Genomic DNA, 23,722 nt, shown 5'->3' with positions numbered 1-23,722 from the left:
AGAACCCAAGTCAAGTCTCAAGCAGTTAAAACTGTGACTGGAGTCCCTGCCTCTGGTCTTCAGTGTAGTTGGAGTCGGTGGGAGTCTATGAGTTGAAACCTGCAGCAGAACAGACTGGAGCTTCTGACTGGAGACTCGGTGCTGGATCACACTCTGCATCAGTAATGGAGAGAGGAAGAAACTAAAATGACACCGGTGTTACGGATCAGTTTGCACCCCCCCTCCCCCTCCCCCTCCCCCTCTCCCCCCCCTCCCCCTCCCCCTCCCCCCTCTGTTAGCTCTGTGTTAAATGGTTCCGGTCTCTGCCTCCTCTTCAGTTAAACAGTTCTTCAGATCAGCGCTCGGTCTGTCCCGCCGTCCGCTCTCCACACAGGGGTCAGGGGTCAGGGGTCAGGGGTCAAACCGTCTCCCGGACCGCCGCACAGCTGTCAGTCAAAGAGAGAGGCTGTAACTGGTCCAGACAGCCGGAGGCAGAGGTCAAAGGTCGTACTGTTAAAAGCGCGTTGTGTTGATGGACAGCGTGACATCACCCTGCTGACTGACAGCTGTGCAGCCAATAGTGTCGCGGCTTGCAGGCGGGGCATACAGCCGCCGCTGTGTGATTGGCTGCTGGAACATCAGCTGACCGACTGACCGGAGCACCGGACCCATACTGGGAGACAGCAGCTGAGATGGAGCGGGTTTCTGCAGTGTGAGGTTTCAGTCCTGTAGTGTTTGTATTTATTTTTTGGGGGGGGGGGGGGCTGTCTCAAGTGTTACCAGTTTATCAGAAGCCTTCAGGGCTGTTGGGAGGTTTGGTCCGGTTTATTCTGGGAGCGGTTCAGGGTCTGATGACATCACCGTCCTCTCCCCCTCCCTACTCCCCCCCCCCTCCTCTCCTCCCAGCCGGCCTGAAGGCCTTGGGTTTAAACAGCGGGGGTGTGTGGGGTCAGAGGTCAGAGGTCAGAGCGGCTGCAGTCACACGGAGCTCAATCTGATCTGCTGTCAGTTTACATCAGACTCCATTCAGTCTGACAGCAGATCTGCAGCCTGTAACAACATGACTTTTAACAACACACACACACACACACACACACACACACACACACACACACACACACACACACACACACACACACACACACACACACACACAACCCACCAGAAGATATAGGCACACTGACACACACACACACACACACACACACACCACACACACACACACACACACACACACACCACTGTGCTCAAACACACAACAAGCCACTTATGGCACAAAACACTGGAGCAGCAGCATAAAGCTCTGTCTGTCCACCTGTCTGTCTGTCCACCTGTCTGTCTGTCTACCTGTCTGTCTGTCTGTCTGTCCACCTGTCTGTCTGTCTGTCTGTCTGTCTGTCTGTCCACCTGTCTGTCTGTCTGTCCACCTGTCTGTCTGTCCGCCTGTCTGTCTGTCTGTCCACCTGTCTGTCTGTCTGTCTGTCTGTCTGTCCACCTGTCTGTCTGTCTGTCCACCTGTCTGTCTGTCTGTCTGTCTGTCTGTCTGTCCACCTGTCTGTCCACCTGTCTGTCTGTCCGCCTGTCTGTCTGTCCACCTGTCTGTCTGTCTGTCCGCCTGTCTGTCTGTCTGTCTGTCCGCCTGTCTGTCCACCTGTCTGTCTGTCTGTCCACCTGTCTCTCTGTCCACCTGTCTGTCTGTCCACCTGTCTGTCTGTCTGTCTGTCCACCTGTCTGTCCACCTGTCTGTCTGTCTGTCTGTCCACCTGTCTGTCTGTCAGATCCTTACACAGACAGAGTTCGGTCATGTTGGCTCCAGTCCGCTGTGGCTGTTGCCATAGTAACTGGTGATTCTGTGGTCTGTTACCATGGTGACCTTATGGAGGACTGACTCTGTCTACATATGGCTCCGCCTCTGTCCCCACCCTGCCAGAGGCCCCGCCTACATTCACTTTAACAAATATGGCCGAGGTTTTTCAGGAAGTGACATCATATATACACCATAAACCGAGGATATGTTTCTCTCATCAACCTTATGTCTTTTTTTTTTTTCTTTTTTTTCCTCATTGTTTCTCCAGCAGCAGCGTGGCCGTGGAGAAAGAAGGCAGAGAGGAGTGGTCAGATAAGGGTCAGATAAGGGTCAGGGGTCGTCACCGCGGCGACCCCGTCTGTTCAGGAGACGAATCACAACTCAGCACCAAAATGGAAGGAAAGGAAAAATAGACCCCGATTAGTTTCCAATAAATATTAAAAATCACAGAGCGGAGAAAAGATGGTTTGTACAGAGTTGAGGTTCGCCTCCTCCGCCCAGCCGCGGCGCCTCACACCGGGTGGAACAGCAGCGTGCAGTCGTCTCTGTCTCTGTCTCTGTCCCGCTCCAGAGCGCTGTACAGGCCGGGCCGGGGGGCGGAGCCTCGGGACAGGGCGCCGCCGCTCCGCAGGTAGAAGGAGACGATCTTCTGGTCCAGACGCAGCTGACGGGGGATGCTGTCACACGGCTTAGGGTCCAGATCCAAGATGGAGACGGAGCAGGAGAAACCAGGAGGCCTGCAGGAGACAGAGGGACAGACAGGAGACAGAGAGACAGTCAGGAGACAGTCAGGAGACAGAGAGACAGTCAGGAGACAGAGAGACAGTCAGGAGACAGAGGGACAGACAGGAGACAGAGAGACAGTCAGGAGACAGACAGGAGGCAGAGGGACAGTCAGGAGGCAGAGGGACAGTCAGGAGACAGAGAGACAGTCAGGAGACAGACAGGAGGCAGAGGGACAGACAGGAGGCAGAGGGACAGACAGGAGACAGAGAGACAGTCAGGAGACAGAGGGACAGTCAGGAGACAGAGAGACAGTCATGAGACAGACAGGAGGCAGAGGGACAGTCAGGAGACAGAGGGACAGTCAGGAGACAGAGAGACAGTGAGGAGACAGAGGGACAGTCAGGAGACAGAGAGACAGTCAGGAGACAGAGGGACAGTCAGGAGACAGAGAGACAGTCAGGAGGCAGACAGGAGGCAGAGGGACAGTCAGGAGACAGTCAGGAGACAGAGAGACAGTCAGGAGACAGAGGGACAGTCAGGAGACAGTCAGGAGACAGAGGGACAGTCAGGAGACAGAGGGACAGTCAGGAGACAGAGAGACAGTCAGGAGGCAGACAGGAGACAGAGGGACAGTCAGGAGACAGAGGGACAGTCAGGAGACAGAGAGACAGTCAGGAGACAGAGGGACAATCAGGAGACAGAGAGACAGTCAGGAGACAGTCAGGAGGCAGAGGGACAGTCAGGAGACAGAGGGACAGTCAGGAGACAGAGAGACAGTCAGGAGACAGAGGGACAATCAGGAGACAGAGAGACAGTCAGGAGGCAGACAGGAGGCAGAGGGACAGTCAGGAGGCAGAGGGACAGTCAGGAGACAGAGAGACAGTCAGGAGGCAGACAGGAGACAGAGGGACAGTCAGGAGGCAGAGGGACAGTCAGGAGACAGAGGGACAGTCAGGAGACAGAGAGACAGTCAGGAGACAGAGGGACAGTCAGGAGACAGAGAGACAGTCAGGAGGCAGAGGGACAGTCAGGAGACAGAGAGACAGTCAGGAGGCAGAGGGACAGTCAGGAGACAGTCAGGAGACAGAGGGACAGTCAGGAGGCAGTCAGGAGGCAGAGGGACAGTCAGGAGACAGAGGGACAGTCAGGAGGCAGTCAGGAGGCAGAGGGACAGTCAGGAGACAGAGGGACAGTCAGGAGACAGAGAGACAGTCAGGAGGCAGACAGGAGGCAGAGGGACAGTCAGGAGGCAGAGGGACAGTCAGGAGACAGAGGGACAGTCAGGAGACAGAGAGACAGTCAGGAGGCAGACAGGAGACAGAGGGACAGTCAGGAGGCAGAGGGACAGTCAGGAGACAGAGGGACAGTCAGGAGACAGAGGGACAGTCAGGAGGCAGACAGGAGGCAGAGGGACGGTCAGGAGACAGTCAGGAGACAGAGGGACAGTCAGGAGACAGTCAGGAGACAGAGGGACAGTCAGGAGACAGTCAGGAGACAGAGGGACAATCAGGAGGCAGAGGGACAGTCAGGAGACAGTCAGGAGACAGAGGGACAGTCAGGAGACAGAGGGACAGTCAGGAGACAGTCAGGAGACAGAGGGACAGTCAGGAGACAGAGAGACAGTCAGGAGGCAGACAGGAGGCAGAGGGACGGTCAGGAGACAGTCAGGAGACAGAGGGACAATCAGGAGGCAGAGGGACAGTCAGGAGACAGTCAGGAGACAGAGGGACAATCAGGAGGCAGAGGGACAGTCAGGAGACAGTCAGGAGACAGAGGGACAGTCAGGAGACAGTCAGGAGACAGAGGGACAGTCAGGAGACAGAGGGACAGTCAGGAGACAGAGAGACAGTCAGGAGGCAGACAGGAGGCAGAGGGACGGTCAGGAGACAGTCAGGAGGCAGAGGGACAGACAGTCTCTGTCTCCACCTGCTGGACAGAACCAGCTGCTGCAACACTGAAACACCAGTGTTTAGCTTCCTGTTCTCCTCTCATTCTCTTTTCTCACCCTTCATCCTCCTCCTCTTCCTCGCTGCTCGGTACCAAGGCCACCATGATGGAGCAGTCCTTGGCTGTCATGGCAACACGGTACTGCTGAACCTGTAGCCAGGTAGAGCGAGAGAGAGAGAGAGCGAGAGCGAGAGCGAGAGCGAGAGAGAGAGAGAGAGAGAGAGAGAGAGAGAGAGAGAGAGAGAGAGAGAGAGAGAGAGAGAGAGAGAGAGAGAGAGAGAGAGAGAGAGAGAGAGAGAGAGATGCTGATATGTTTGAAGCTGACATCACAATGACATCAACAGTCTACCGGAAACTCTGAACACATAATAAAACAGAGTATCACTAGCTCCCTGGTTACCAGAGTTACCATAGCAACCAATAAAACACAGCAGGCTGTGCATTATGGGAATTATCAGCACAGCTGGAACATACTGTTGGCTGAAGCTTCCAACTGGATACCAAACAAAATATAGAAACCAGAAGATCTGTGGTTACAATAACTGGTGCAGTGTTACTGGGAGCAGAGCAGTGAGAACACTGGGAGCAGTGGGGACACTGGGAACACTGGGAGCAGTGGGGACACTGGGAACACTGGGAGCAGTGGGGACACTGGGAGCAGTGGGAGCAGTGGGAACACTAGGAGCAGTGGGAGCACTGGGAACACTGGGAGTAGTGGGAGCACTGGGAACACTGGGAGCACTGGGAGCAGTGGGGACACTGGGAGCACTGGGAGCAGACCTTGGCCACAGCGAACTCCACTGATCCGTCGTCGTCTGCTGGACATTTCTGCAGTTTCTCCAGGAAAGCCTCATCGTACGGCCCGTCCACCTGCAGACGGCTCCTGACACACACACACACACACACACACACACACACACACACACACACACAGGAAGTGACATCACAGATCATACTACATGACAGGAAGTGACAACACAGATCAAACTACATGACATCATGACAGATTGCCACAGGATGATTCAGCTCTGGAAACCTGCTGCAGACCCTTTATTTCTTTCTTTCTTTTATCTGTCAGTTTTAGTGGTTCAGTGATGATCAGAACTTTGAATACTTTATTATGTTTGTCTGTCTGTTGTTTCTAAACTGTGTCAAGATGGATGACTCTACTGCAAACCAAATCTACCTACAGGTACAAATAAAGTAACCTGAACCTGAACCTCCAGTACATGTAGTATTACTGCAGTACAGTATTTGTGTGGCGGTACTGTGCTGACTGTGTAGTACTGCGGTACTGTGCCGTGTAGTACTGCGGTACTGTGCCGTGTAGTACTGCGGTACTGTGCCGTGTAGTACTGCGGTACTGTGCCGTGTAGTACTGCAGTACCTCTCTTTGGGGAACTCCAGCAGGTGTTGCTCCACTCGGCGGTAAAGAGGGAAAAGTCCTTCGATGTCCAAACTGTCCAACATCTGAGTCTGCAGGATCCTGGACAGAACGCTGTCTGAGGGCAGAGCCTGAGGACCTGCAGGGAGACAGGCAGGGAGACAGGTGAGAGAGAGAGAGAGACAGGTGAGAGAGAGAGACAGCCAAGAGAGAGAGACAGGTGAGAGAGAGAGTGTTCTCCTCACAGGTCCAAACCCTCAAGGCCTGGAAATGATCAAACTCATTTTCCATACTTCTCCTTTATAGAAGAGAACAGACAGACAGACAGACAGACAGACAGACAGACAGACAGACAGGTGGACAGACAGACAGGCGGACAGACAGGTACTGACCGTGGCGGCTCCTCTCTCTGCTGGCCTCACAGAAGCTCCTCCCCTCTCCTCCTCTGTCCGTCCCCCCGCCTCCGTCACCCCCCCCGCCGCTCAACAGGGCGTTCACCAACACCTGAGAGAGAGAGAGAGAGAGAGAGAGAGAGAGAGAGAGAGAGACACACAGAGAGAGAGAGAGACAGATAGAGAGAGAGACACACAGAGAGAGAGAGAGATGCTGAGTCCGATGAACTGTCACTCATCTCAAAGCAATTTCAGGATCACAACAGCCAATCAACAAAGGGGGAGGGGCTTAAATGACATAACAAATCAAAACTATCAATAGATACAGAGGCCCCTCCCCCTGTCCTGATTGGCTGTTGATCACCTATATCTACTGATCCCAAAGTGAGATCAGGGACGGCCGCTCGGGCTCAGGACAGAGTTTCCTATTGATCGGTGATCGGCTGGTTTTCCTCGTCTATATCTATTGATCCCCAGGTTGAGCTGACGGCCTGATGAGTGAATCCTCACTGTGTGAAAACATGGAGGAGCATGAAGCATCCAGCTGCATTTTTGCTTATTTCTATTTGGTCAGGTCGCAGCTTATCATGAATTATGTGCTTGTTGAATAGACGAGGTTATAAATATCAGTCCTCCCATCATGCACTGCTCCGGTCTGAAACCTCTTTAACCCTCAGCTCCATCTGCAGGACTAAAGAGGATTGTTCGATACGCGATACGGGGTTCACAATTCGATACAACCGTGATACGATTTAATAAATAAAAGTTCAATGTAGGCTTAGGCCGATATTTTATAATATTGAATATCGCGATATTCATGAAATATCGCGATAAACTCCAAAACCCCCCCTCCAATAGCCTAGAAATGTGATGTGATTTAGAAGAAATAAAGGGACTCTCAATGGGACTTATCTGTTTAAATAAAGGAATGAATGAATGGATGAAACCGGTAAAAAAGTCAAAGACTACGACCAGGATGGATGAGTTTCATCATGTAATTGCCATGAACTCCGAACAGCTGGAAACAAGTGAGTTTGAGGTTCATACTAGAGGTCTTCACGGGTCTACCCGGACCCTAGGATCAGAGACCCGACCCGGGACCCGTACGGGTTCGGGTCCACGTCTTATTACGGTCGATCGAGTCCGGGGCGGGTCCCGTTCTATTACCGCGGGTCCCGGGTCTGTTTATCATTATGTGTAAAACCCGAGACGGATCCGAGAAGACCCGCGATCGGCGCCGATCACGTGACGAGACGAGAAACGCACGGAAGCGGCGTGTCTGACCTGGGATCAGATCACAAGAGCGAAACTAAGGTGAAAAAAAACGTTGAGCGGCGCCAGCGAGTCGGAGCGGAGGAAAGGATCAAGATGGAAACCTTCTTCACTGAGGGGAAAAATAAGCTAAAAGAAAGTGAATATAAAGAGGTCAAACCCAGCAGCTCCTCTTCTGTTGTAGCTGCCAGATCCATGATGGAGTCTCACTGCCATCTACTGGACAAACTGTAGAACGGCACAACTTGGCAAGTCTTTCTGTTGTTTTGATCTCCTTTTATTAGGCACCATATGTTGTATCCCACATGATAAACGTTTTTAGCAGTAGAACGGCATTTTTAGTGGCAATTTTAATTACCGGGTTTTGTCTCGGAACGAATTTCCCGGGTCCATTAGAGTTCAGGTCCGTCATTTTGGACCCGTGAAGACCTCTAGTTCATACTCCTTTAACCCTCTAGACGCCATGGCGCCCGTTCTATAGTTCACTATAGCGCCCAAAATGTACCAAAAACTGAAAATCAAGTTATCAGCTTTGTTTTATATAAACTTCAAGTTGTCATCGATGAACCGGAACCGGAAAATGTATCTGGTGACACCGAGACGTTTGATTTTCCCCGGGTTTAGTCGTCCTCCAGCTGTAGATCTTCGCTTCACCGGCTGAGCGTCCGGCTGTTAAAACCTTCTGGAAGCTGTCAGATGCTGTGAGACAGAACCTGACCCGCCGGGTGCAGTGGAAAGTTAGGAAGACGTTGTGAGTTGAAGTCTTCTGATGGAAATCTCTCGTTCTCGCTCGATAAAACGAGACAGAAGATCAGCTTCACTCACAGCGGGACCTTCCTGCTCTCACCGCCGCAGACGGACGCTGTTTCCCTGAGACAGAGGCCGAAGAGTCTGGAGGAGGACCGACCGGGTCCAGAGACTTTGATCCATATGAGTTTGTCGACTATTACTGTCTGATCTTATTACTGTGTGGGCTGAGGAGCTGGAGGTTTTCTATGGATTTTGAAAGCTCATCGATAGCCAAGATAGGAAGGATCTGTTTTGTTGTCATATTGTGAATGTTGACACTGAAGTGAGGAGACGCCCCGCATCGCCTTGCCATGTATTTGGTACCAAATTAAAGGGAAAGTTGTGGGGGGTTTTTTAAATGGAAAAAGTTGTGATTGTCAATTTCTTTTTATTTTTGAGATATAACTGTTTGTTTGGAATGAGCAAGAACATGCTGATTTAAGTGAGAATTCCCAGTGAACTGCAGCAACATTCTAGAATTCTACTGGAGCCTAAAGGGTTAAAAAGGATTCAAGAGTCTGAAATCTGGGGCCGGTTGCACAAAACACCTTAAGTTAAGATTTTCCTTAAAGTCAGAGTTAAGGTTTCCTTAAAATAAAATCGGTTGCACAAAACACCCTTAAGTCTCCTTAAGGTTTCCTTAAAATATTCACTTAAGTATTTAAGGTTTTCTCCTTATCTTGGTCTTATACTTAAGGAGTCCCTTAAAGTTAGTTAAACCGTTGCACAAAAGACCTTAGCAACCAAAGTAAGGAAAAAAACTTAAGGTACCTCTGACTCTATCTTAACCTCAACATGGCCGAGTTTATGGAGATAAATGAAGAAGTTGTCGTATTTTTTTTTTAAATTAATTTAAATTAATTTAAAATTAATTTTTGTTGCAATTTCCTCCCACATTCGTTGTTTTCTGTTTGCTGTTATTTGCGGATCAAATTTACTTTTTAGTATGAGCTTTCTTTCATTGTGTTCCTCCAGAAGTATAATCTTTTCCTCCTCTGACCAATTTGGTTTTCTTGTCTTCTTTTCTTTTTTTACTATCTATAGGCCAACTCTGTGAGGAGATAACAGGTGAGGAGATAACAGGTGAGGAGATAACAGGTGAGGAGATAACAGGTGAGGAGATAACAGGTGAGGAGATAACAGGTGAGGTGATAACAGGTGAGGAGATAACAGGTGAGGAGATAACAGGTGAGGAGATAACAGGTATCACAAGCGCAAGTGCAAGCAAACAAACGGTCTCCATGGAAACTGTAGAATTTTACCGCTGTAAAATCTCTTTCAATGCAGTAAATGCCTTAACGTTTTTCCTTAACTAAGGAAACCTTTTAAGGGATTCTGTGCAACACCCTTAAGTCCCTCAGCTAAGGAGAAATTAAGCCTTAAGTGTCATACTGAAGGAGAAAACTTAAGGTGTTTGTGCAACCGGCCCCTGGATCTCTGAACCTGCAGACAGTCCAGGTCTAGTTGAATCTGTCAAATTTCTTCTTCTCTTGCCTTTGACTGTGTTTGATGGTTTATTTCTTGTACTATATGTTCTCCTTGTTTTAGCATTTCTCACTGTTGTTTTATTGTGTTGTTATCTTTCTGCTCTCCCACAGCTGTGTAAAAACCCGGTTCACCTGGATGAAGTCGTTGAGGACGGCCTTGCTGCTCATGTGACTGTTGATCCGGTTGTTTCCGAACAGGAAGTACGGTCTGAGCTGCTGCAGCAGGGAGCTCAGGTCCAGGAAGTCCTCACTGCCCTCCTTACCGCCATATATACACTGACCGCCCTGAGAGACAGACAGGCAGAGAGACAGACAGAGAGACAGACAGGTCTCCTTATCACCGTGTATACACTGACCGCCCTGAGAGACAGACAGGCAGAGAGACAGACAGACAGACAGGCAGAGAGACAGACAGACAGGTGTGGTTGTGTCTCACCTTGAAGATCTTGAAGTTGTTCTGAGGTTCTTCTATCAGGTGTTTGATGGCAGAGAACATTCTCTGTCTGTTCCTGAAGAACAAGAGAGAAACACAGACTGAGGAGGAGGAGGAGCAGTAGTAGCAGAAGTACTAGTATCAGTAGTAGCAGTAGCAGTAGCAGTAGTAGTAATAGTAGTAGTAGTAGTAGTATTCTCACCCTGAGAACAGGTCTAGAGGACAGTACAAACTGGGTCTCTTCCACTTCGCATTGGCCACCTGTGGAGACCGACAGGTAGAGAGAGAGACAGGTAGAGAGAGAGACAGGTAGAGAGAGACAGGTAGAGAGTCAGTGTGGTTTGAAGGCTGTCAGGGACACTAAAACTCTCCACTGGAACCAGGAGGAGAAGAAACCTAAATGCTACCATTTTAATAAAAGGGCAATATAGAGTCAGATATCAGTCTGAGCTGAACTGACTCTTACCTTGTGTTGGTGCAGTGCAGTTACAGTATAGTTACAGTATAGTTGCAGTATAGTTGTAATAATAATAATAATAATAACAATAACAACAACAACAACAATAATAATACATTTTATTCGAGGGGCGGACCTTGGGTGGACCTTGGGTGTCCTGAAAGGACACCCAAGGTCGCCTTACAATGTATAAAAGAAACATACTCAAACAGGTAAAAACAGTTGTAGTTACCTTGTAGTGTTGGTGCAGTATAGTTGTAGTATAGTTGTAGTATAGTTGTAGTATAGTTGTAGTATAGTTGCAGTATAGTTGCAGTATAGTTGCAGTATAGTTGTAGTATAGTTGTAGTATAGTTGCAGTATAGTTGTAGTATAGTTGCAGTATAGTTGTATAGTTGTAGTTGTAGTTACCTTGTAGTGTTGGTGCAGTATAGTTGTAGTATAGTTGCAGTATAGTTGTATAGTTGCAGTATAGTTGTATAGTTGTAGTTGTAGTTACCTTGTAGTGTTGGTGCAGTATAGTTGCAGTATAGTTGTAGTATAGTTGTAGTATAGTTGCAGTATAGTTGCAGTATAGTTGTATAGTTGCAGTATAGTTGTATAGTTGCAGTATAGTTGTATAGTTGTAGTTGTAGTTACCTTGTAGTGTTGGTGCAGTATAGTTGCAGTATAGTTGCAGTATAGTTGTATAGTTGTAGTTGTAGTTACCTTGTAGTGTTGGTGCAGTATAGTTGCAGTATAGTTGCAGTATAGTTGTAGTATAGTTGTAGTATAGTTGTAGTATAGTTGCAGTATAGTTGTAGTATAGTTGTAGTATAGTTGTAGTATAGTTGCAGTATAGTTGTAGTATAGTTGTAGTATAGTTGTAGTATAGTTGCAGTATAGTTGCAGTATAGTTGTAGTATAGTTGCAGTATAGTTGTATAGTTGCAGTATAGTTGTATAGTTGTAGTTGTAGTTACCTTGTAGTGTTGGTGCAGTATAGTTGCAGTATAGTTGTAGTATAGTTGTAGTATAGTTGCAGTATAGTTGCAGTATAGTTGTATAGTTGCAGTATAGTTGTATAGTTGCAGTATAGTTGTATAGTTGTAGTTGTAGTTACCTTGTAGTGTTGGTGCAGTATAGTTGCAGTATAGTTGCAGTATAGTTGTATAGTTGTAGTTGTAGTTACCTTGTAGTGTTGGTGCAGTATAGTTGCAGTATAGTTGTATAGTTGTAGTTGTAGTTACCTTGTAGTGTTGGTGCAGTATAGTTGCAGTATAGTTGTAGTATAGTTGTATAGTTGCAGTATAGTTGTATAGTTGCAGTATAGTTGTATAGTTGTAGTTGTAGTTACCTTATAGTGTTGGTGCAGTATAGTTGCAGTATAGTTGTATAGTTGTAGTTGTAGTTACCTTGTAGTGTTGGTGCAGTATAGTTGCAGTATAGTTGTATAGTTGCAGTATAGTTGTATAGTTGCAGTATAGTTGCAGTATAGTTGCAGTATAGTTGTATAGTTGCAGTATAGTTGCAGTATAGTTGCAGTATAGTTGTATAGTTGCAGTATAGTTGTATAGTTGCAGTATAGTTGCAGTATAGTTGTATAGTTGCAGTATAGTTGTATAGTTGTAGTTGTAGTTACCTTGTAGTGTTGGTGCAGTATAGTTGCAGTATAGTTGCAGTATAGTTGTATAGTTGCAGTATAGTTGCAGTATAGTTGCAGTATAGTTGTATAGTTGTAGTTGTAGTTACCTTGTAGTGTTGGTGCATGCAGAAGCGACACACTTTGGTTTTGATGTCTTTGCTGACGTGTTTGGAGGACGGCAGGAAGCCACACTTGGGCTGAAAACACACACACACACACACACACACACACACACACACACACACACACACACACACACAGGTGAGAAACACACACACTTCATCAGAGAAGCCTAGCAGAACAAACTGAAGTCTGGACTGACTCATAAATCATCATCAGCTGTTTCTTCTCTGGTATGAACACCACAGAAGAAGAGACAGACAGGTCCGTCTTCAGACTTCCTCTCACTGTTGTTTCCAAGCCCTGGCTGGCCTGTGATTGGTCAGTGTGAAGCAAAAGGAACCAAATACAGAAATACAACAAAGTCGAGGGTTCATCTGTGTGTGTGTGTGTGTGTGTGTGTGTGTACCTTGATCTCGATGCACAGAGCAGGAGTGTGTGTAGTCTGGTGCATGCTGGGAGTGGTCAGGTTGGGCAGACAGAGAGCACAGCCGCTGTAGATATCCATCACTTTATCACAGCGCCAGGCTGCACACACACACACACACACACACACACACACACACACACACACACACACACACACACACAGTTAGTTTAGAGCTGGTTGGTTGCTCTGCCTGTTCTTCACTCCTGGTTCCACAGAGAACCTTCAGTAGTTCTGCTGTGATGTGAACAGGATGGAAGGTCCTACCTGGTCTCTGATGTTGAACTTTGATTGACAGCTGTCTGACAAACTCCAGAGGCAGTTTGACCACTTCCTGGAGGAGGAGGAGGAGGAGGAGGAGGAGGAGGAGGAGGAGGAGGAGGAGGAGGAGGAGGAGGAGGAGGAGGAGAAGAAGAAGAAGAAGAAGAAGAAGAAGAAGAAGACTTTAGTCCAGTTCCAGAACAAAACATTGTATTTCTGTCAGCAGGGGATTAGTGCTGTTGTCTGTCTCTACAGGCTTCTACTGGTCTCTACTGGCCTCTACTGGTCTCTACTGGCCTCTACTGGTCTCTGCAGGCTTCTACTGGTCTCTACTGGCCTCTACTGGTCTCTGCAGGCTTCTACTGCTCTCTACTGGCCTCTATTGGTCTCTAAAGGCTTCTACTGCTCTCTACTGGCCTCTACTGCTCTCTGCTGGCCTTTACTGGCTTCTACTGGTCTCTACTGGTCTCTACTGGTCTCAGAGGAAGGTGTTTCTTGTTGTTTTGCTCAGACTCACTCAGTTTAAACTCCACAGGCTTTTTGCTTTGTGTTGCCAGGAAACAGTGAAAGACTTTTGAGCCCGTTGCTCAATGAGTTGCCCGTTGCTGGGAAAGTTGCCCAGCTACACTGACTGAAACACATCAGTATTCCACCAGTCAGCTGCTGCTGCTGCCAAACTCATTGTTCAGCTGATTTGATCAGTTTATTATGGAGGTGACCCTGAACAGAGAGACTCAGACCCTTTCCACCTGATTCAGATATTCACTGAAATGTTTTCCTCCCAGCAGCTTGCAGCAGCAGTCTGTGGGAAGGCTTTGTACCACAAGGTGGCGCCAGATCATCTGATTACAAATCAATAGACTGGAGCAGACTGGAGCAGACTAGTGGATGTGAAACAGCACTCTGTTGTTCAGATCGCCTTCACCGGCCAACGACAGATGACTCATCTGGTTTGATTCTCAATATTTGCAAGTTAAACGATCAGAGGCACTGAGCAGGCAGTCTGATCAGACCGCTGTGACACAGGTGGATTCATTATGACAGACAGGTGGATTCATTATGACAGACAGGTGGATTCATTATGACAGACAGGTGGATTCATTATGACAGACAGGTGGATTCATTATGACAGACAGGTGGATTCATTATGACAGACAGGTGTTATGAGTCATGATGCTGTCGTCTTACTCCGCTGTGGACGAACTTCTCTCCCAGCAGGCTGCTCATCACACTGGAGCTGAAGTCAACGATGTTCTGGATCTGTCTGAAGGCCTGCTCAGGAGTCTGAGAGACAGACAGGCAGACAGAGAGAGAGACAGGCAGGCAGACAGAGAGACAGACAGAGAGACAGGCAGGCAGACAGAGAGAGACAGACAGACAGACAGACAGACAGACAGACAGGTTATGAGTTTGGAGTTAAAGGGGAATGCTCCTCCTGTCCCTCAGCTCAGTTCAGTCAGTTTCTGTTTCCTGAAGTCAGATCACAGGTCAGCAGTGACTGTGGATCCAGAAGACGCCGAGTCGTCACAAAACGTTTATATTTCAGTGTCGCTAACAAGCTAGGAACCAGAATTTAAAGCTCATTTGGGTTCAGGAATTCACACGGAAACCTCATGGGTCGACAGTCAGAGACCCATTCAGCGGGTTATCTGATGTTTGATGTATTTGACGTCTTTGACATGTTTGACATGATGCAGCCGTGCATTAGGGGAAAAAACAACAAAGGTCAAATTCTCAAGTTGTTCCCGTGGTCGGTCTAGAGCTGCAACTAATGATTATTTTCATTATCAATTAATCTATTAATAATTGTTCTGATTAATCATTTCATATATACAATGTCTAAAATAAAGACAGATGTCCGTCTCGGTTCAGAGTCCAAAGTGACTCTTCAGGTTTCTCCCTCAGTCTGAGCAGCAGACAGAAACACAAAGGATTCATTTAATAAAGAGATGAAACAGAAAAGCAGCAAATCTGAGAAGCTGGAACCAGAAAATGTTTGGTATTTTTATTTGATAAATGACTAAAACGATTACTTTTTAGAGAACAACCTACAATTTCCTAAATTTCAAGGTCACTGTTTACTCCTATTTGAAATTATCCAAACAGGAGTAAAAGAGCAGTTTTTTAAGCATATTTCACGAGTTACATATATTCTGAAGCACAGTTTAAAAAACTTTAATGAGATATTTGAAAAAGAACACTGATCAAAATTAGAGAACACTTTCAGATACCTCCCAGTTAGTGGTGTTAATCTGACACCTGGTGCTTATTTCCTTCATTATCTGACAAACCCTATTTAACTGGCAGCCTAACTTTCCAGTTTTCACTGACTTTGCAAGATGGTGAGCCGTTCTAAAGTGACTGAAACCCTCCGGCAGCAGGTTGTCCAGGTGAAGGCCAAAGGGATGACCCTTTCAGCCATAGCAAGAGAAGTTGGTCGTTCCAAATCTGTGATTTCTAGAATATCGCGTCTTCACAACATCACAAACTCATTCAAGTCCCCCAAGAAGGCTGGTCGTCCACGAAAGACAAATGCAAGAGAGGACAGGATAATGCGGAGAATCTCAATGGGCAATCGGTTCAACACCGCAGCTGGAATTGCTCGTCAGTTCAGCGCTGAACGGGATGGATCTGTCTCGTCATACAGTGTCTCGACGTTTAACAGAATTTGGACTGAAAGCCCGCACTGCAGTGACCAAACCTCTCATCAGCAGAAGGAATCAAAAGGCTAGACTAACCTTTGCTGAGGAACATGTTGTGTGGACAGAGGAGAACTGGTCCAAAGTTCACTTTAGTGATGAAAGCAAGTTTAATTTATTTGGGTCCGATGGGAAACATTATGTTCGTCGTCAAACTGGGGAAAGACTGAACCCAAAGTGTGTAAAGACGTCAGTGACAGGTGCAGGAGGAAGTGTCGTGGTCTGGGGAATGTTTTCTGCAGCAGGAGTTGGGCCTCTTCTACAGCTACATGGCAGAGTGAATGCAAATGTTCATCAGAACCGTCTTCGACAACACGCGGTTCCTGCCCTGCGTTCATCACCCGATCAGCCAGCGATTCTCATGCAGGACAATGCCCCCTGTCACACAGCAACACGGGTAAAGCAGTTCCTTGAAGCTGAAAACATTGAAATAATGAAATGGCCAGCCCAGAGTCCTGATCTAAACCCAATAGAAAACCTCTGGAAAATCTTTGGCGACAAAGTTATGGCTAAGAAACCCACTACAGCCACTGAACTGTGGAAGAGACTGGAAGAAGAGTGGACCAAAATCACATCAGAGCAGTGTGAGAGACTGGTGATGTCCTGTGGCAAGTCATTCAAAGCAAGGGCCTGTACACTTCCTACTAATTGTTGACTGTTGTAACCTTCAGAAATTTTAGTTGTAATCTTTCTCCGTGCTACAGTCATTGCTGTTCTCTAATTTTGATCATTGTGTTTTTCGCAAAATAAAGGTTTTTTGTTGAAGTGCCTTGGTTATTTTGTAAAACACTGTTCTAGTAGCATGGTATAGCCTCAACAAAAAATCCTTCAAATTTTGAGCAATGAAGATTACATTATTTATGAAAAAATCAAGTGTTCATAAATTGTTCTCTAATTTTGATCACCACTGTATATTTAATATAATTGATTCATTTTCTGTCAATCGACTAATCGATTGGGTTAGGGTTAATCGTCTAGTCGTTTCAGCGCTAAAGGCAAAAAACTTTATTTCTCCTTTCATTTACACGACTTCTTGTTCAGAGGCTTCACAGCTTCACATGCTGATGACTCACAGCGCCGCCTCAGCGTCACATGACCCTGTTTCACACACAAGTCGAATCTATTTGTGGTGGTTGGTGGGTTGGGGGGGGGTTTATACTTGTATTATGTTATATTGTAAATATATAGGCTATTATCAATAACGATCCGGTTGGGAAACCGGTTTGAGCCGCTGGAGGAGTTGAACAAGCGCTCCTGTCCCTGTATAATAATTAGAATAAACTCATCCTTCATTTTTGCGCTCTCTGGCTGACACTCCTTAAAAAACATATTCATCAGTTCTAAGGATAATAAAACTAAGGATAAATGTGTTGATAAAGGGCGGGGTGGGGGGGCTTTAAATCAGGATGTAGCGGTGCAGAAGGCTCAGTGGGTCGATGACTCTCTCGGACCCGAGTGGTCGGTGCTGATATCGCGGCGGGTCGCGTTTTCCAATCAAATCTAGAACAGAGGAATCCCCCTGGCGGCGTGAGAGGCTCCGCCCACTGACTCCACACGAGCGGAGCTGTGATACGGTTGTTCTGAACCGATCGGGTATCGATATCAGTATCGGCCCATACCAGACTGAACCTGGTCCTCTGCAGCCCGAAGCCGAGCTGCAGCTCTGGGAGCTTCACCGTGAACACAACAGACACAACAGACACAATAGACACCACAGACTGACAGTCTGACAGCAAACTGGAACAGTCAACATGGAGCTGAAACAATCTGAAAAAAATCTAATTGACAGAAAGTTGCGACTGTGATTTAAACTGCGATTCATATCATGACAAGTTTCTCTTGTCCTAAATGTTTTAGAACTTTAAAATTGTTTAGAGAAAAGTGATTTAGTTCAAAACTAGATGTGAGTGAGCAGGTTTACTGAGTTTGAGTCTGAAGGTTTTGACTCTAAAACTCCTTGTTCACAAATCCAGTTTGGACCAAACTCTTTGAAGAAACTAACTGCAGACTGAGATTTGGAAATTGCAGAAGTTCATATTGTGATTTTGATTTTTTTTTTTTTACATTAATTGTTCAGCTCCAACGGAAAGACAGATGAAACTTTACAACGAGCAAACAGCAGCCGGCTGAAGAGGCTCGGTGTGGAATGTGAAGTACTAGTATCAGTACTCGGTATCGGTGAGTACCCAAAGTAATATGACTTGTACTCGGTCTGATGAACTCCTAGTTTTGGCCACTAAAGTTTATAATAATTCACTTTATTGTTCTGCTGTGTGGCGGCAGACAAAGACGGTGCTTTACCACATGAAATAGTTCAGATAGTTTAAATAGTTTATTATCTGTGTGTTCAGGTGCAGAGAGCTGCACACACACACACACACACACACACACACACACACACACACACACACACACACACACACACACACACACACACACACACACACACACACACCCACACACACCCCACACACACACACACACACACACACACACACACACACCGTACCTGCGGAGCGTTCTCGGAGTCCTCTGCTGGGTACTTGAGCAGCCGGAGAACCCTGGAGTGCTGCGAGAACAGAAGACAGAACCTGGTCAGTGTCGGGTCAGACCGCCCCCCTGTGACCTCATGAGGAAAACACATGACAGTCCCACTCCTTAAACAGCAGGTGAGGCGGAACCTGAACGGAGAACAGGTGTTCTCATTAGAACATTTCGAACACAGCGGGCCGGTTCTTGACTCTGACCCGGCAGACAGAGCGGGCCGGTCCCATGTGAGCTCGTCAGCCGGTTACACAACAACAACAAGACCAGACCGGTCCTCCAGAGGCATTCCATCTGCACTGCGTGTCACTGAGCCGCTTCATCAACACCATCAACACAACCCCACCTGACATGGGCCAATATATAGATATTATATCAATATCGTGATATGAGACTAGATATCGTCTTAGATGTTGGATATGGTAATATGGTGATATGGCATAAGTGTGTTTTCCTGGTTTTAAAGGCTGCATTACAGTAAAGTGATGTCATTTCCTGAACTTACCAGACTGTTCTAGCTGTTCTGTTATTTGTCTTTACCCACTTAGTCATTATATCCACATTACTGATGATTATTTATCAAAAATCTCATTGTGTAAATATTTTGTGAAAGCACCAGTAGTCATCCCTACAATATTGTCGCAATATCGATATCGAGGTATTTGGTCAAAAATATTGTGATATTTGATTTTGACGTGATGTTTTGATAAAGTTTTCTTATTGGCTTTTTACTCGCGAAGCTTTTATTGCACTTTCAGTAACGCGGGGGGGGAATTTACCCTAAAAACTCTGATAAAATGAGGTATGGTAGGAATATGATTTGAATATGTCTGTTTTGTTTGACACCACACCGAACGTGGCGTGATGTGGCGTGATGTGGCGTGATGTGGCGTGATGTGGCGTGATGTGGCGTGTGAGGCGTGATGTGGCGTGATGTGGCGTGATGTGGCGTGATGTGGCGTGTGAGGCGTGATGTGGCGTGATGTGGCGTGATGTGGCGTGTGAGGCGTGATGTGGCGTGATGTGGCGTGATGTGGCGTGATGTGGCGTGTGAGGCGTGTGAGGCGTGATGTGGTGTGATGTGGCGTGTGAGGCGTGATGTGGCGTGATGTGGCGTGATGTGGCGTGATGTGGCGTGATGTGGCGTGATGTGGCGTGATGTGGCGTGATGTGGCGTGATGTGGTGTGTGAGGCGATCCGGTTGGGAAACCGGTTTCAGCCGCTGGAGGAGTTGAACAAGCGCTCCTGTCCCGCTCCCCGGTGGCAGCCTGCCGGGCGGAGGGGCGGAGGGGCGGAGGGGCGGTGCTGCGTCCGGACCGGCTGGAGCAGGTCCCGGTCCCGGTCCCGGTCCGGCTGAAGGACGGACGCTCGTCTCTCTCCGCCTCTTCCCCCCGGCAGGCCGGTCGGTCCAACATCGCTCCATCAGAGTGCGTCAGGTGAGGAGGCTCCATCGGGTTTCGGGGTGAGGAGGCTCCATCGGGTTTCGGGGTGAGGAGGCTCCATCGGGTTTCGGGGTGAGGAGGCTCCATCGGGTTTCGGGGTGAGGAGGCTCCATCGGGTTTCGGGGTGAGGAGGCTCCATCGGGTTTCGGGGTGAGGAGGCTCCATCGGGTTTCGGGGTAAACCGGCTCCCTGGCTCGTGTCTCCAGGCGGTTCAGATGTCAGCAGCTCATCTTCACGGTTTTCCCTCACAGCAGCCGGAGGTTTTAAAGTCAGATTTCTGTCCACCTGCTCAGCACCCAGAAACGATCCGATCACAACGTTTCCATCTCCGGTCCACTTCCCACTTTCAGTCGTGGAGTCGGCCGGTTCAGCAGCTACACACCCGGCTGTCCTGTGTGTGTGTGTGTGTGTGTGTGTGTGTGTGTGTGTGTGTGTGTGTGTGTGTGTGTGTGTGCTGCTCATTGCTCAACTCAACCCAGAATCGCAGCCTCGGGGCGATCGGTTCCCCTGACGTCCCCGCTGGATCTCGGAGGAGGTTCGGTCTCCTCTCCGGCGGTCCTGAGGCTCCTCGGACACCTCCGCCTCCGCCTTTCCTTATCGTTCTAACACTTGGACCGTCTCACGGCCTCAGCTCTCCCTCCCTGTCCTTTAACAGCAGACCAGCCATCCTGTCTTCTGTCCTGTCATTTCTATCACTACTGCCATCGCCCTTCTTCAGCCGGTCCTGACCTGATCCATGTTCCCTGCATTCACACACAGTCAGTCAAGCCTGGCACTTGTCTAACAAGACTTTTATCCTCAATGATTTCATCTCATCTGGACTTCTATTTCTGACTGAGACCTGCTCAGACCAGGGGTCAGTTGCATAAAGCTAGTTTAAGACTAGTCTAAGCCTTAGACTGGTCTTAGATTCTCAGGTCGGACTAGGCTGACTAAGACTGTCTGTTACATATTACGACAGACTTATTTTGAGGTAGGAAAGTTATCCCCTCCCCCCTGGATAATCTTGTTGTTGTGGCAAAAAGATGTTAAAAGATGTTAAAAGATGTTAAAAGATGGCAAATCTTTGGTTTTTGGAAAGAGCCTGAAGAAGAGAGAGAGTCTTTAGAGACAGAAACAAACTGTTAGAGGTCTACAGCGATCAAGTAGTAGGAACAGGTAAATATAAGAGTCTACAGCAAGTTTGACTTAAGGTCACATTGAAGTCTGAGACTCGGTCTGTCTCAGTGCAGCTGGGGACTGCCTCCTGAGCTTTGCCCTGACTCATTTTCTGAATTGCCCAAGAACTCCTGGTGGTGGAGGGATCCTGCTGTTATTTCTAAAAAACCTTTTTAACTGTAATCCTGTCACTGTTGATAACTTTAACAGTTTTGAGCTGTGTGTGATTCCCCTGTTCGCTTCGTGATTATTTACTGAACCCCCACGCAGAGTAATGGCTGCCTGACTGACTTTTCTGACTTCTTATCTTCTGTTGGTCTCAAACAGGACAAGCACATTATTGTGGGTGAATGTAATTATACATACTGATGCTCCGGTCGACCCTTTTGAGACAGAGGGTTGTGCATAATACTTTGCGGGTTCAGAAGCGATTTGTGGGCGACAGAAAAGTTGATATACTTTGTCTAAAACATTATATTTAAGCTCTCAGGTTTTGGTTTATTGCCGAGGAACCTGGAGGCTCGGCGTGGTGACATTAGCTGCTGTGACTCCCAGTTTTGTGAAAACGGATCGGACTTTACTGGAACTTTTACGGAGGCTTTGACATGACACCGAGGCCGATGACAGTCCGTGTGAGTCTGAGCCAAGCAGCAGCGGTCTGAAGGCGAGGCTAGCTGAAGGTCTGGGACTTCAGCCTCTCTCTCCGGGGCTTCAGCCTCTCTCTCCGGGGCTTCACCGGCTCACACACCGACAGTCCTGCCGGTAAGTGTCTCACTTCCATTTGTCATCCGTGACAGTGTTTTGTCTGCAGAGTGTTTCTACATTAACTCGTAAATTTGTGGGGAATACTCTAAACTCCTAACAGCTAGCTAGTAAGCCAGCTCAGCTAGTAAACACAAGCTAACAGTTACACTGAAATCAAGACAGATGACATTTCACTCTGCACCCGTTAGCAAACTTTGCTGCGATTCAGTCAGAAGTTCCTGTCAGCAGCGACAGAGAGCTAAAGCTAAAGCACCGTCAGTGTGAGCCTGTCTGTCCTGTTTGTTGAAGCTAACAGGATTTACACTCTAACGGCTCCTGTTAGCTTAGCCTAGCCTAGCCTAGCCTAGCTGACTCACCTGTATGTGAGAAACCACCAGGCTCTTGTTTCCCTCTCCGTGATACTTCCAGTCATTCTCGTCCATTTTATCCAGTTCCATAACAACAGAGAGGACGAGCTGAACTCCGCGACCAGCCGGGAACTCCGACAAAACACGGCAACATACAAGTAGTGCGACTACTACTTGTACGACTACTAGTTCAGTATTCAGAAGTACTACGGGACCGATGGCAGCCCAACAGTCTCTGCTGCCGCTGGCTGAGCAGGCAGTGTCAAGCTACCAGAATGAAACATAAGACTTCCGATTTTAAACTTCAAAATAAAAGCATTTGTTTTTGGCACAGAATTTGAATATAGTGGAGTAATATAGAAGTTACAATAAAAAATGGCATTTAAGCCTCTGCAATAGAGGTAATTTAAGCAACTGTTTTAGATTAATGTAGTGCAATATAAGTGATGAATATTTAGGTATTGTAAGTGCTCCCATTGTAATGTACCCCCTTTATGTTGTTGTTTTTTTTTTTTTTAATTATTGTCATTACTATTATTATTTTACCAATTATGTAATGGGAGTTAAAAAAAAAATATTTCCATTCTATGTTTGTTCATCAATATGTATGTGTTTATATCATGTATATGTTTATTTTTATTATATTTGATATTTGTAAGTATGCATACATAATGGGGTTTTTTTGTTTTCACTTATATAAAATGTTGAAAACTCAGTAAACATATTGTTGGGAAAAAATGGCATTTAAGAAGGAATGTGTGGTAAATTAATTACAAATACTGTTTGTTTGGGTTTTTTTTAGCAAAATGTCCTTTTCACAGCCAGAAAAGCCGGAAAGGCCTATATGTAGGATGCCATACGAAATTCTGAAACGCAAAAATATACCAGACAACTTTACTCCACTATGAATATACATTTTAACCCAGTCTAATGGTAAATTGTATGTTTCTAAAGGACACAATGTTAGGTCCGTCAAAATAACCCACCCACTCCATATTTACTGTAATTATTCCACTGCTACACTTCACTACTACAAAATGTGTGCTTTTATTTTTTAAGACAGAGGATCTTACTTCCGGTAATACTCTGATTAACTCGGTCTAACTTGATACCATTCTCTGATTGATAGCGTGACAGACCGCTCCCTGATGCCGCTATGCAAGGATGTCCCGCCTACTCCGCGCTGATTGGACGGAGGGAGGTTAGGTAGGAACAGGATTGGCCAGGTGGGAATGACGTAGAAAAAGGTAATTCCACGTCTTGATCCATGACGGGATGCAGAAAGAATCCAACAGTGGAAATGTACAGTAGACGAGTCAGTCATGTGTGAGCCGACATTTACATAAAGACTTAAAGGAAAAATACAATTGTTACCACTGTTATTGTTAGCAGCAGTAGTCACAGTGTAGTCACGGTACTAATAATAGTAGCAGTAGCAGTGGTAGAAGTAGTATAGTCAGTGGTGGAAAGTAACTAAGTACATTTACTCAAGTACTGTACTTCAGTACAATTTTGAGGTACTTGTACTTGTGTATTTCCATTTTATGCTACTTTGTACTTATACTCCACTAGATTTTAGAGGGAAATATTGTACTTTTTACTCCATTACATTTATTTCACAGCTATAGTTACTAGTTACTTTTCAGATCAATATTTTATATTT

General features: G+C 46.9%; 1 protein-coding gene across 1 annotated transcript; it reads right to left on the bottom strand.

The window, feature by feature from the left end:
- Positions 1-1,521: 1,521 nt before the first annotated feature.
- ippk (inositol 1,3,4,5,6-pentakisphosphate 2-kinase) lies at positions 1,522-22,287 on the bottom strand. The gene is given in 14 exon segments (XM_071514332.1): positions 1,522-2,534; positions 4,475-4,609; positions 5,240-5,342; positions 5,847-5,982; positions 6,236-6,347; positions 9,916-10,068; positions 10,220-10,292; positions 10,419-10,477; positions 12,404-12,493; positions 12,826-12,944; positions 13,111-13,177; positions 14,293-14,388; positions 18,313-18,372; positions 22,069-22,287. Coding segments are annotated over 14 exon segments (1,521 nt in total). The 5' UTR covers positions 22,150-22,287; the 3' UTR covers positions 1,522-2,297.
- Positions 22,288-23,722: the final 1,435 nt, after the last annotated feature.

Source organism: Centroberyx affinis, unplaced genomic scaffold, assembly GCF_046629955.1.
Source record: "Centroberyx affinis isolate AG114_WGS23_722 - 3 ecotype Tasmania unplaced genomic scaffold, CSIRO-AGI_Caff_v1 ptg008507l_1, whole genome shotgun sequence".
Classification (NCBI taxonomy): Eukaryota; Metazoa; Chordata; class Actinopteri; order Beryciformes; family Berycidae; genus Centroberyx; species Centroberyx affinis.
Note: the sequence above shows the minus strand (reverse complement) of the source record. Positions and strands in the feature narration are given on the sequence as shown.